This window comes from Alternaria infectoria (genome assembly GCF_024043175.1).
Source record: "Alternaria infectoria strain BMP 0036 chromosome Unknown scaffold_3, whole genome shotgun sequence".
Lineage (NCBI taxonomy): Eukaryota > Fungi > Ascomycota > Dothideomycetes > Pleosporales > Pleosporaceae > Alternaria > Alternaria infectoria.
In genome coordinates this window covers 824323-837829 of record NW_026250692.1, presented here as the reverse complement: position 1 = coordinate 837829, position 13507 = coordinate 824323, and the positions used below count along the sequence as shown (strand labels likewise).

The window sequence follows — 13507 nt, the reverse complement described above, 5'->3', positions numbered from 1 at the left end:
ACACGTCATCCACACAACTATCCATAGACCATGGCACTATGACCGAATCAGGCCGTTGTGCCCGAGAGCCTACTTGAATAATTCTATCGCATCCAAAATCACGTTTGGGGCCAGGAACCCTTCTCCCGAACTCCCACTCGCACAGTTGATCTTGATGGTATTGCTCCCGCTGACCAACGTGCCAGCTGGAATGGCATAATTGTAGACTTCACCAAACCCTCGGTAGGCGCCGCGAGTCAAGCCACGCGAATCGATCTTCGTTGGTGCCGCAGGGACGGCAGCATTAAAGCTGTTGACTGTCACCGAGGGACGGCAGCCGGCGAAAGAGAGCGTAGTACCGATGCGAAGGGTCGCTGCTGCAGTCGAGGTGCTCGAGAACTTGATCGTAAGGGGATTGGTGTCCTTGACTATGGCCATGGGAACACTGTCAAGAGTGCTGGAACCAACTGTATACGTCAAGGGCCCCCAGGATGCCATGCGCGAGTCTGTGGGGTGCATGCGCAGTTGCTTGTCTGCGTTTCGGAAGCCCTTTGGCTGACCATCCCACTCGCCAATGCGCCAAATGGAGGTCTTGGTTTCGGTGTCGGCGGCAATGTTGGCGGTAGTTGCTTTTCCAGCTGAGACTGTGACGCTAGCTGCCTTGACCTTGAATTCGCCTTGATATAAGACCTGCGCGTAGTTTCCAGGCTTCATTGCTGGCGAAGTGAACTTGCCACTACTATCGGCGTACGCCCAGTACTGGGCTGCATCGTTGTACCAATGCAATACCCGTTGGAAACTGGAGCCTACGCCTGTCGCCGTGCCGGTGACTGTTCCCCTGGCGGATGGCGCCACATAGCCCGTTATACCAAGGTCCTTGAAGAACGTTGTATCCATATTGGAGCCACCTTCTGGTACACCAGAGCGACTGAACGCTAGAGCGTAGGGGCCGTGCAGACCCTGGCGGAACTGCTCTGTTTGAACATGGCCACTGTTCATGTAGAAGGTCAATGACGTGTATTCTCCTCCGTTATTAGTGTTGATATCGCGGTGGAAGGGGCCACCAGAGGAGCCTTCATAAGAATATGAGTTCATAAGGAAGCAGGCGTGGACTGCGTCGGCACCGTCTCGGTAGACGCAGTGCTGAGTTGTGTCAGTAAAAGCTCAATGAAGCATGCTGACTATGGTACCCACCGTAGTGTCGTCGATGAAGCGCTCACTTGAGTAGAATTTACTCCTCGTCTGACCAGCGACCACGAAGACGTCTGACCCCTCAACAGTCGACGTCGAACCAACGGTCGTCGATACCACGCCGAATGGGTACTCAAGTGGCAGAGCACTACTCTTGAGACGCGCGATGAATCGCAGTTCGCCAATGCTAGGCTCGGCGGTGGTGTATGTCGCCATATAAATCGTCGCTTCGCCAGCCTTAGCAACAAGGTAATGCGTCAAGGTACTAGTCGTGCAAGTAACCTTGACATATTGGCCTGTCGGACTCCGTTAGATTCTGTCGTCGAAGGATTGAGGATACAACGAACTGCTTATCGTCTCATACTTGACAGTTGCACTACCCAGTCCAGAAGAAATATGCGATCCCTTGGACGACGACTGCAACTCCTCTCCACGATATTTGATCGATGTAACGTCGCAGCTCTTCGCATTGACGGTAAAAACAAGGGCGTTCGTCGAGCCAGCGTCCACAACAATGTTGTCACCGCTTTTAGTAGCGCCGAATGCCGCCAGGACCGAGGAAGAATATGTGGCCGCAGCCAACAATGCGCTCTTCAGTAACATGTCAAGAAACATAGCTGACGAGAATATAGATGGGGTGAATCTGAAGTGACTTGTCCGGCTTCGATATTGAACGGCGGCTCTATCCCTTACCTATAGGCTTCTCTTCCATACCAGTAGCAGGAGCTTACTACATTGCGCGAACACTCTCGGCGCCAAATGCACCGAAATATCAACAATTTCCACCCAGGACATCCACTAGCCAGATGCTTTCCACGACTGTTACCCAAGCGCAGCCACCTTTACAGTCATCTGACATCTTGCTTCACTAAGTTACGAAGTCGGGAGGGCGGGAGGAATGCTGATTACAGATAGTATTCGAGCTTAGGTACATGTACCTCGGTATGAAAGTGTTCGTTCATCCGGATCGAAAATGTCGTGCGGTGGTGTTGATCTAAGAGCTAAAAGTGCCGTGAGGGGGGAGTCCGGGGTAAGATGCGCCTTTAGTGGCGGAAGATCTTGGCCTGTGAGACAAGCACTATGGAACAACTTGGCGCAGCTGCGAGAAGTACCCTGCTAGCTACATTGTAAGAAACGTCAGAAATACCGGCTAGAAGCGTGGAAAAGAGGTTTCATATTAAGACGGAAATGTTATAAGAGGAGAGTGTCGCAGCAAATTGACCGCAAATTGGAAGGGCTAAGACTCTACTGGATAACGTTTGCGGAGAGCCTAGCCCCCACAGGAGACGAGGCACTCGGGAATAACAGAAAAGAAGGAAGAAGTATTACTAACTGCGATTCTGTCTGTCGAAAGCAGCCATACGAACCGGTCGATCCACCATCGCTCAATCATCGCCGCCTGAGCACTCATTCCTATACAACGGGTCAACTTCCACTTGTCGGCACCAGAGCGCCCAAGGTCTGGTCAAAGTGCCTGAAAGTGACTCCCAGGCATCATGGCATTCCCTGTCGCTCAGATACTTTAGATTGCCGCCCTCAACCTTCGCATGTCCCGACTTGATTTTGCCACCGGCTTCAACGTCGATCTTGCCCTCGAGTGCATAGCCCGTGTGCGCATTCAGAACCGTCATAGCGGTAGTTTGCGCCTTGGCTGCCTCTTTCGTATATATTGCTTGGTAGACAGCTTTCTCGATGCCATGTGCGACGGTTGTGAAGCCATGGCCTTGTAGCAGGACGACAGCGTGATCGGGTTCCATCTTTGGCTCTGCAGATGAACCACCGAGCTGCGAGGGTAGAGCGGAGCGTACTTTGGAGTAGATGAAGCCGGTCGAAGTGGCTGGTTTGAACGCAGCTGCAAGAGAGGCGCCGAGCGTGCTGTCGCGAACGAGCAGGTCGTGTTTCGAACCGGAGGGGTAGCTGCTCGAGGCATCCCAGACTGGCACATTGGTACCTGCAGTGACATTATTAGCAACAAGCTAGACATGATGACCTAGGATACATACCCAAGAAGCCAGCCATGTGTATTGTGTTCTTTAAAGGCACACCGCTAACGCAGTACGGCAGAACATCGCGAGCATGGCTATGCACCACACTGTTGATGGCCGGAAACCTCTTGTATATCTCGCTGTGGATGTGTCGCTCTAGATAACCAGGCTTCGCGTCCTTCTCGACCGCTTCGGCGCCATCGACGTTGTATTCGACCAGATCGTCCTGCGAGCTGACCAGCGCTGGCGGCATATTGCAAGGCATCCAGAACGTCGCGGGATTGTCGGGCGACCGGACAGAGATATGGCCATAAGCATCGAAGATGCCTAAAGCGATGGAAGCGCGAAGTCAGTGTGTGTTTCACGTGCACTCCGGACCCCAGAACTTACCATTGTGGTCGAGGATGTGACAGGCAGTAACTAGGCCTTTGAAAAGGTACTCAAGACCGACCTTCTCCCGTTTTGGAAAGTATCCGGCAGACATATCGCAAAGATGTAGATATTGTGTACGGCATCGTGGAGGGCGGAACGCATATGTGGTGTAGTGTTACTGTTCTTGCTCCAAGCGCTCGATGACGTGCGGGCGCGCGCGTGGGGATGCACCGTTTCTTGGCAACGACCAGCCTCCGACCGATCAGCCATACTCAGCATTCACAAACATGGTTCATCCATCGCGCATTAGCTACTAACTTCGAGATACGCTACCAAAGATCTGACGAGATGCTCAAGCCTTGGAATTGGAAGATCGAAACGGTCGTTGATCGACCCCGTTGATGTGCGCCAGGTCGCGGCCACCACACGTCCCATGGCCGAGCTGACATAGTATCATCCGAAGAGTGCTTGATGCGACTCTTCGTCCAGATAAGGAGAGATCCCAGAGGGTAGCACTGTCTACCTTCTGCACTCCGAGCCGAGCAAGAAAAACCCTGGCTACCAATACTCACGATGTCACTTGCCTGAAAGGATTGATCGAGGTGCACTTTCTCTACAAAAGACTAGCTTACCCTTACTCACGTCCTTCGTGAAGGCCGCCATATACTCATGAGCCGCTTCCCTATGACATGAGCATCATATCTTTCCGTATTCATCCTACCTGGTTTCGCAACTTCTGCACTTCCTGCTGCTAACACGATCAACATTAACAACCCGACCTTTATCAATACCCTTCGCTCGCAAAATAGCGGTTATCAACCCTTTCTAGGCCTACGACCAACATGCGCGAGACTGTAGCGTATCCGGGGGTTCGATTCTGGTTATACAAGTTGGAAGGCAAGCTCATCTGCACGCATCACATGCCGGACCAGCCACCACGGCAATTTACGGTATCGAAAGATGACTACGAGCAGGTAGAAGAGATGGAAGAAGGAGATCACCCACAGGAGATAGTAGACCTAGGAGGAAAGCGGAGGGTATTCTCAGCAAGCTTCGGGGAAGAAGTGTCCATCGTCCTGATGAACCTCCGAGGAACGCTGGACATGGAGTATTATTACGACAGCCGGGATTTCCAAAAAGTCATATTCAAGGGGTTTGGCCCTTGGCCGCCCGCAAATGCCATAACGCAACCAGTCATTCAAGACACTCAACATACGAACACGTCTGTTGGCGACAACGGAGCTGCTCTGAATTCAGATTCTCAAGGTCCGGCCCCGCCAAAAGTACCCAAAGAGGCACAAAAAACACAAAAGACACGAAGGACACAAAAGACATTGCCAGAAGCCCGAGGAGCCTCATCCAAGACACAAGTCGCTCCGCCAGATGAACAGCAGGACCTGCTAGATACGGAAGAATCGCCGACGGACACACCCGTAACTCCGCCAGACATAATCGAGTCCGTATCAGACTCACAAAAGCCTTTGCTAGACATAGACGCATTCGACGAGTCTTGGATCTATTACTTGAAAAAGAACTTCTCGTAACCGTCGCCTCGAAGACAAACACAACCACTGAGAGCTGTCCCAGGCTCTGAGCCAGTCGGTCGTAGCGCAAGCATCAGAAGCTTGCGGATCCTTCGACCTGGTCAAGTAAGCACCTACATTCGCGATACTCGGGGGGTACGAATTGAAGCCATTCTTGCCAATTGCGATTGATAGTGGAGACTACAATACATTAATTGTCTGCATGCTCGTCCAGCCAACCAGGTGCCGGATCAACCTCCCCTCCTACGAAGTGATATACAGTTCGTTTGTTTTGTGTACTGCCAATGTGTCTATGCGATATGCAAACGCCGTGTTTCACCACGAGCGCGCAAGATAGATAGTTCGATGTGCCGGAGGTGTCTGTCCAGAGATTGGGGGCTGCTCTTTCGTCCGTTTCCGTTTTTCCAAACCGGAACCCAAGGGAGTTCTCGACCCGCGTCCTACGATGGTCTTGAATATCCATACCTCGAACGCCTGTTACGGTCGTTGTAGTACCCCGGCGGTATTGTATTTCCTTAGCTTCCTGAGCCGTTCTTGACTCTAATTCCACGCCTCCGTATGTGTCGACAGCAGATCCTAACCGCTACCCATGTTTGCCGCGGCTTCCTGAGTTCGCTGTTTGTGTCGTTGTATTCTCCTCATCAGCCCATGTCCACATCGCCGTCTGCCTCCCCCATGCCATCCACAAGATCGCTTTCGCCACTTTCGCCGCTTGTTTCCTCGCTATCGCTGTCTTCGTCCACAATCTTGCCTTCCACCTCACACTTTCGCGCAAAGCAGCTGCCACTCTTTTCGTCCTTGCCACCAACTCCTATCCCAATGTATAATCCTTTCTTCACCTCCTCGATGATCTTGTCAAGATCGACTGTACACTCGCCGTCGTTCTCGTAGATGATCTTCTTGGCTCGGCTGTTGGCTGCCGCTTTCGTGGAGTGCACAGATGTGATGTGCGTGGTACCGACGTTGTTCTGGAAGCTATCGGCCGTGGGGTAGCAGGTATCGGTCACGATGTAGATTCTGTAGGGACCGGAGTGGGAGGAATTGACCATGTTGGCCATGGGTGGGTTGGGTTGTTCGATGCTTTGCTGGATGTAGGAATCGCCGTCGTGAACGTTGTTGTTGTTATCGTTGTCGTACGACCGTTGAGTGGGTGTAGGTCCATCTTTGCTGCGCGCGCAGTTGGCACACATGTGGTTGCCATCGGCCATGTGGGCGCTGTGCGAGTCAGGCGCCATTGCAGACGACAAGACGCCTGGTAGCAGAATAGGAACGCGGCGCAACAATGATCGCAGTACAATTAAAAGACAAGGGAGTGAAATTCAAGCCGCGAAAAGAAAACAAAAACCAGAGGAGGAGACGAACAGTCTCTCCCCAGAAAGAAACGCAGACACCAAAGTCGAGGGATGGAAAAGAGGGTTTCACGATGTCGTGAACATGGGAATCTGGCGCAAGTGAGAGGGGTATCTGGAAAAACGCGATGCGCGGCTAGACCGCATTGTTAATTTATAACCCTCACTGGTATGTCGTTTGTGTGTGAGTGTCTCGCTCCGCGGAGGCCAGTACGGCGAGGAGGAAGGCTTCTTTTTTAGCTCAACGCAAGTGGCGAACATTCCCACAAAGAGCGACATGAAGCTCGCGACACTTCCTCTGGTTTGCCACCAAGGCAAGCAGGGAAGAACTTGGGGGTCTTACGCGTATTACTGCCGAACCCTAGCCACAGCACTTCATGCCCAAAAGTCATGTTCCAGAAAATTCCTTTTTTTCTCCAAAGGTGATCTGTCGGCGAATTAGTAGTCAAAATGTCGTTGATCTGTGTCAAATAGGGTGTTGGTTCTGGTGGTCAGGCGGAGATCATGGACAGATTACATGACTTGTAGTAACTTTGCCCGAGCTGCTGCGTGACACATGCCCGACTTCGCCGCCGGGTGCAAGGAGTGGGGTTTCCTAACATTGCGAGGCCCGAAAAAAAGAAGAAGCTCCTGGCATGTGCAAGTAATACCTAGAAGCGATCGGCCACACGTTAGATCTAGAGCGTCCCCAGTTTGACCCTTGCTGCTAACGTATTCCAGCCCACTGTGGTCCCCTGTGGTCCCTGGACTTAAGACTGCGGCAAAAGGTTCCGATGACGAATCACAAGTCTTGGACATAATCCTAGTGCGATGGAGCATATTCCGGGATCAGATGCTAGTTTGTGAAGTTGCTCAAGGATACCCGCTCCCTGCATCTTGCACCGCGCCATCCGATCGCGGGAGAGCTGTCTAGCGGTTCATCCGGTAGATCGGATGAGATGAATTAGCCTGAGGCTGAGGGTCCTCGAGCCCGGGACGACAAGGCTTAGTCTGCAACTCATTGTCACTAGCTTATCGTGTCGTTGCCGAGCCGCAAGAGTTACTGCAAACTGACAAGGACCTGTGGAGGTCTAGTGCCTCGCACTTTTTCTCGTGCTTGCCAACGTTCTCCTGTCTTCCACACTTATACGCAGTGGTCATGATTGCCTTTATGCATATAGCACAACTCAGTTCCGGAGACAAATACGACGTGAGATGTCAGATTTTCGCAAAACACATTATATGTAATCATACAAGATCCAAGGCAAATGCAATCCACTTTCCATCTGCCGTTACGTGTGTTTGTCGTGTAAGACCGAGCGCCACCAGCTCCGTACGCTGCTAAATGTATCCGTCCCTATGGTACAAAAGAGAGAAATGAGACCATGAAAATACCATGGGAAGAAGGAAAAAGGATTTACTCATCCTTTTGCGTTGCAGATTGAGCCTCACTTGCTGGCTGAGCATCGTCCTGATGCTGCTCAATGCTCTTCTCCTTCTGCTGATCTTCCACGACCTCGACAGTAGGTGGTGCCTCGCTGGCTTCGGGAGCATTGGCCTGCTCTTGTGTCTCAGGGTTACGGCCTTCGGCGTCTGGGTGGGGAGGTGCGACACCGTTTTCTTCAGCGTCACCATGCGAGTCTACAAGGCCCTCGTAGATCTCGTGGCCTTCGCCATCGACGATACGGGTTCGGGTCTCGTAACGCGTCTTAAAGCTGACCTTTCCAGCAAGTGCTGATACCTCATCGTCATTGAGAATGCGGCCGTTCTCGTCGCGGTACTCGATACGCTCTTCCTTGGAAACAACAGGTAGATCCTTGGGGGCCTCCTGAGGTGGCGGGGAAACTACCGCTTGCTCAGACATCACGTTCTCTTCCTTCGCTTCTTTTGGTTGCTCTGGCTGTTCCTTGGGCTGTTCTTGCTTGACTTCAGGGACGACTTCTGGTGCGACTGGAGCTGGAGGAGCAGGTGCTGCTGATGAAGGCACGGCGATGGATGCTACAGGCTCAGAGTGCATGACGTTGTATGCTTCGTACTACAACTTGTCAGCTGAAATTGGCCAGTCGTGATGCGAAGAGAACTTACAGAGTTTAGGAAGTTGTTGCAATCCCAGTCCCAAGTGTCGAACAGCTTAACGCTCTTGCAAGCATCCTTGGTCCATGCGTTGCCGTATGCTAGGGGAGAGTATACAGTGAAGACTGTGATAGCGACAGCGAGAAAACCGACAGCCGCTGCTTGGCCGATCGCGGGGTATTGCCTCAAACCAAAGACACTGAAGCGGTAGCTCACGAAGTCAAAAATCTGGCAAAGTGCAAGGATGGCAAAGTACAGAGCGGGCAGGTAGTGGTGCAAGAACAGCTGGCGCGCCATCAGGTAGAATGGGAAGTAGTGGAAAGCCCAACCCAGAATGCTCATACCAACTTCGTAGTCGAAACGTTTGAAGGTGACGTTATTGTAATCACGGTAGCCGCGCTGCCAACGGAGAATGGCGAAGCCTTTGATAGCGATGTAGAGAGCGATGAGCGCGCTCGAGCTCCACCAGATCACCGGGTTACCCAGGAGATAGATCTGACGATTATGCTTGCCCCAGAAGTTGATACCGCGGCGTAGAATGGGCCACGATGGAGGGCGCGAATCCCAGGCGTGCGATTCAGTAAGGCCAGCGTTGGTCTTCCACATGACCTTCTGCAACTCCCAAAACTTGCCGAAGAATCCGGGGTTGCGGTAGTTGACCTTTTCGACCTCTCCGTCTACCATCAAGGGGTGAACATTGCCCTCGATGTACCAGATGCTGTTGGGCAATGTGCCTTGCCGAGCGCAAGTGACCTCTTGTTGCTCGAAACCCCAGTCAGGGAGCTTCACCTTGTGTGAGAATAGCGCACAACCAGTCATGACATGAACAAGCCTGAACTTGGTCTGGATAGTTCGAACGCGCTTCTTTGCCACGGCTCCATCAGACTTGCTCTTGACAATCTCAATGCGGAACAGATCGTTCGCATCACCCTCAAAGCCTTCGTAACCGTAGGCAGAAACCTCGTTTTGCCAGTCGGCCTCGGTAACAGGAGCACGAACATCGTGCGAGTGGAGGCGTCTGTCAGTGGTGATATGGTAGAGGCGAATGACACCGCCATCTTCAATGTAAGTAGGGCCAACGTTGTCCCAAGCTTTAGGGCTTGTGAGGTTTGGGCCAGCGTAGTCTTCCGGCATGATTGGCAGAGTTTGGTTTTCCATGATCCAGATGTTGTTTTCGTCCTTGTGGGGGTAGAGGGTAATCTGTTGCTGCTTGCTACCGGTGGGGTACATGTGGCTGTGGGAATGGAGATATCCGCCTTGAGTGTTCCAGTGGCGTAGGGAGACACGGCTTCCATACGCGACGTCGGCGGGAACAGCTTGCATGCCCTTAGAGTTCAGTGTCGCCTGGAACTCGGAAGACATGAAGCCGTCACCCTCACCAGGGTTGACCAGGCAGATGAAGTGGATTCCGAACATGGCCATGTAGAACGAGACGGGAATGACGATCAGGCAAAACATGCGTGCGAAGAAGTGCTTGAACCACAGGCGTGGCGTGACGTTCTTGGTATCTCCGAGAAGAACCCAGAGTTGTACCAGTGTCAAGCTACCAACCCAGGCGATGGTGAAGAGGCCGACCCATTTGACACTGACTGTTGCGCCGAGCCCGACACCGGTAGCAGCCAACCAAAACCACCAAGATGGCTGGAAGGCCTTGGACGGTCCTTGTTCGTGCTGGTTCATGAAGCTTGTCCAGGCGAGTGCGGTGACGGCGGTGAAGATGATGAGCGGCGAGTCGAGGAGGATGAGGCGGGACTGGGTGACGAGCGCATTGTCTACAAGAAGTCAGTATGCATTACACCTCCCAAGAAGTGTCTCTTACCAAAGATGACAAGTCCAGCGCCCAGGGCCGCAGTGGTAGTACGGCAACCCGCGGCCTTGAGGGTGAGGAACATGGTCGGGATCGTCAACACTCCGCAGATAGCGGGCAGCATGCGCATGGTGACATATGGGACCTTGGGCTCCAGATAGTCTTTGCCAATGTCTTTGAAGTCGAAGTTTCCGTCAAATCCACCCAACCATCCTGCCAGTGTGATGAGGAGCTTCGCGAGTGGAGGGTGGACGTCCATGAAGAATCTGCCCTTGATGTATTTCGATGCGAATCCACCGAAACTGGAATCAGTCAGCCAACATGTCTGTTGAGTTTGTTGTATAGTGACCACACTTACTGAACTTCATCGAAGACAACACTGGTAGGCTGTGAAATCCGGAACAGTCGAACACCGGCCGCAATGAAGGTCAAAACGGCCAGCAGTGACCAGTCCGAGCCAGGGAGGTTGAAGATATCATGGTCCTGCACTCCCTCGGAAGTGTAGCCTTGGACCTTCTGTTGCTGTGTGTTGGGCTGCTTTCGGCCGTTCGGGGCTGGGGAGCGCGACTTGGAACGCGACTTGGATCTACGAGCCTTGGGCTTCTCGCCCAGGTAGGCGTTGGGTGCCGAGAGGCTCGCCATGACGGCGGGATGTGAAGATGTGTCGCGGCTCGATCAGCTGGCGAGTGGAGCGCTGTACCAAAAGGTGGGAACGTTGCGGAGTTCCAGAGTCTACGTTGAAGGCGCTCACGGCCTTGACGTCGTTGCAAAGAGAGTTAAAGAGAGTTGGAAAAGAGTCTCATCAAGGTGAGGGGGGAAGAGATGGAGGTCTCTGTGGTATGCGCAATGGTTCAGGCTAGGGGGAGAGAGTCCCGCGAGGAGCAGTGGTTGCGTACCGATTAATCCTAGTTGCAAGCTGTTCCTTACGACGGCCCTTTCCCAACTGGGAGAGCTGAAAATAGGTCCAGGTACATAGGGCTAGAATTCACTCCACCCAATTATCTACCAGTTTGGAGAAATCAGATGAATCCTCCAGCGGCAGTGGTCTGACCTCCGACAGCCGTTTGCAAGCCGAGGCGTCTTGAGTATTACGCCGAGTGCTTCATTTCGAAAGCTGTGGCTTGGTTGTGGCGCAACTGTGGCTGGGGTCCGGCGCGGAACATCTTGTTGCCTACCCTGGAACTTTGCGATCTCCCGTATATCGACGCCCAGTCGCAGCTACCAACAACCACGTCCACATTCACACCACGCGATCTACGCGCAAGTCACTCGGAAGTAGGTAATCGCGACGGGAATCTGGTCACCGGCGTTTGAATTTCTTCCCTGTTCTTGCCCCGCGCAATCTACGAGTGCCTCACCTGCTTTTCGCGACTCATATACAGGACTGCCGACGACATCACTCGAAGCCGAGACGTACACCGACCACACGCGCCATGGCGAACCCCAACGGCAATGGCGTCGCCTCGGGATCTGTCGAGCTCGACGTGAAGCCGCCGTCGAACCTGGTCATCCCCCCGCCCAACGTGCGCGAAACGATTGCGAAGACGGCCGACTTCGTTGCCCGCCGAGGCGAATCACACTTCAACGGACTGAAGCAGCGTGTCACTACCGATCCTTCGGCAGCGAACAACCGCAACTTCGTCTTCGTCATGGAAGAGGATCCCTACAACGCCTACTTCCTGTGGTATCTCCAGCAACTGAAGGAGGGTCACGGACGGTCAGTTGGAAGTGCCAAGCAAGTCGTTGACAACAAGCCCAAGGGCCCCCCAGAACCGCCCAGGTTCCGCTTCTCTGCGCGCATGCCAAACATCAGCGCAAAGGACTTGGAGGTGCTGAAGCTCACGGCTCTATACACGGCCCGCGTGGGTGAGAACTGGCTGAAGGATCTGCGCAACCGTGAGTCTGGCAACTTCCAGTTTGACTTTCTCCGACCAAACCACAGCTTCTTCCAGTTCTTCCGATCGCTTGTTGAGCAGTACAAGATCCTACTTGAGGAAGAGGCGACAGTCGAGGCGCGTATCCAGGAGCTACAACAGAACATCAAGAACCGGTTCCATGTGCTAGATCGTGCCAAGGGACGTGCGGAGTACGTCAAGTACGTGACCGCCCAAAAAGAGAAAGAGGAAAAGAAGGTCGAGGCTGAGAAGCAAGAGTATGCGACTGTGGACTGGCACGACTTCACTGTCATTGCGACTGTGCTCTTTGACGAGGCTGACGATGCAGCGGACCTGCCTCCACCGGCACAACTGAACGATTTGCAGTCGCAGTCGCTCGAGCAAAAGGCAGCCGTCTCACTTTCTACAAGGCGTCTCGAGGAGGCCATGCCCGACGAGATGACTTACTACAACGTCACACAGCAGCAGGTACCCCCATCTCAGATGCCGCCAAACTACGCTCCCGCAGCGCCGCCCGTGCAGCCACCGTACGGTGTGCCGTCATACGCGCCTCCGCCTATGCCTGACTACCGAACGCCGGCACAGATATCGCGCGAAGAAGAGCAAGCTCGGCTAGCAAGAGAGCGCCAAGCGGAGAGCGAGCAGCGCGCACGCGCTCAGGCTGCTGCCAGAGGAGCACCTGGTCGCATTGTCACAGACTACGTTCCCCGTGCTGCCGCAAAGAAGGCAAACGTTCAAATGGCCGTGTGCCCTAACTGCAAGCAGCAAGTTCCCGCGAACGAGATGGATGAGCACATCAGAAGTAAGCCGACCCCATTCCTGTCCCTCAAAAGATCATCGCTAACACTGTATTCTAGTCGAACTGCTTGATCCGCGCTGGAAAGAACAGCGCGACAAGGCCGAAGCCCGATACTCTACAACCATCAACACCGCCGACGTCGCGAACAACCTCAAACGCTTTGCTAGTCAACGTGAGGATATCTACGATGGAGCTACTGGATTGCCGATATCTGCAGAGGAAGAAGCTCGGAGGAAGAAGGCTGCACTGTCGTACGATGGTCAGCTTGATCCTGCCAAAAATACTGCTCGTGTAGAGCAGATGCGAGACGTGAACGTCCAGGAGCAACTCCGCAAGATCCAAGAGAAGCACCGCCAAAAGTAGGGTTGCGAGTAGGTCTTGCTTTTTTTCTCCAGACATCACACAGTCGCTTGAGATGATGATGGCTTTATTTGCATTGGGAGGCGTTTATGCGAAGTCACTTGGGTATACCACTTTCATGGAGACCCGGAGCCACAAGGCTTCCATTGATTCCAGTAGTTCTGGGACACTAGT

At 53.3% G+C, this 13507-nt stretch overlaps 6 protein-coding genes across 6 annotated transcripts; 2 read left to right on the top strand and 4 right to left on the bottom strand.

Moving 5' to 3' along the window:
* Positions 1–69: 69 nt before the first annotated feature.
* J4E92_002507 (uncharacterized protein) lies at positions 70–1386 on the bottom strand (the record flags this gene model as incomplete). Its single annotated transcript, XM_051493910.1, has 2 exons — positions 70–1122; positions 1174–1386. 2 exons carry the CDS (start codon positions 1384–1386, stop codon positions 70–72), a joined length of 1266 nt encoding a protein of 421 aa, XP_051355589.1.
* Positions 1387–2555: 1169 nt separating this feature from the next.
* On the bottom strand, positions 2556–3639 carry J4E92_002506 (uncharacterized protein; the record flags this gene model as incomplete). The annotated part of the gene is made up of 3 exons (XM_051493909.1): positions 2556–3121; positions 3174–3482; positions 3546–3639. 3 exons carry the CDS (start codon positions 3637–3639, stop codon positions 2556–2558), a joined length of 969 nt encoding a protein of 322 aa, XP_051355588.1.
* An 808-nt stretch (positions 3640–4447) lies between these two features.
* J4E92_002505 (uncharacterized protein) lies at positions 4448–5071 on the top strand (the record flags this gene model as incomplete). The annotated part of the gene is made up of 1 exon (XM_051493908.1): positions 4448–5071. One exon carries the CDS (start codon positions 4448–4450, stop codon positions 5069–5071), a length of 624 nt encoding a protein of 207 aa, XP_051355587.1.
* Positions 5072–5712: 641 nt separating this feature from the next.
* On the bottom strand, positions 5713–6279 carry J4E92_002504 (uncharacterized protein; the record flags this gene model as incomplete). The annotated part of the gene is made up of 1 exon (XM_051493907.1): positions 5713–6279. The coding sequence occupies one exon, from the start codon at positions 6277–6279 to the stop codon at positions 5713–5715; it is 567 nt and encodes a 188-aa protein (XP_051355586.1).
* A 1537-nt stretch (positions 6280–7816) lies between these two features.
* J4E92_002503 (uncharacterized protein) lies at positions 7817–10921 on the bottom strand (the record flags this gene model as incomplete). Its single annotated transcript, XM_051493906.1, has 4 exons — positions 7817–8434; positions 8485–10244; positions 10292–10581; positions 10638–10921. 4 exons carry the CDS (start codon positions 10919–10921, stop codon positions 7817–7819), a joined length of 2952 nt encoding a protein of 983 aa, XP_051355585.1.
* Positions 10922–11712: 791 nt separating this feature from the next.
* J4E92_002502 (uncharacterized protein) lies at positions 11713–13336 on the top strand (the record flags this gene model as incomplete). Its single annotated transcript, XM_051493905.1, has 2 exons — positions 11713–12976; positions 13032–13336. 2 exons carry the CDS (start codon positions 11713–11715, stop codon positions 13334–13336), a joined length of 1569 nt encoding a protein of 522 aa, XP_051355584.1.
* Positions 13337–13507: the final 171 nt, after the last annotated feature.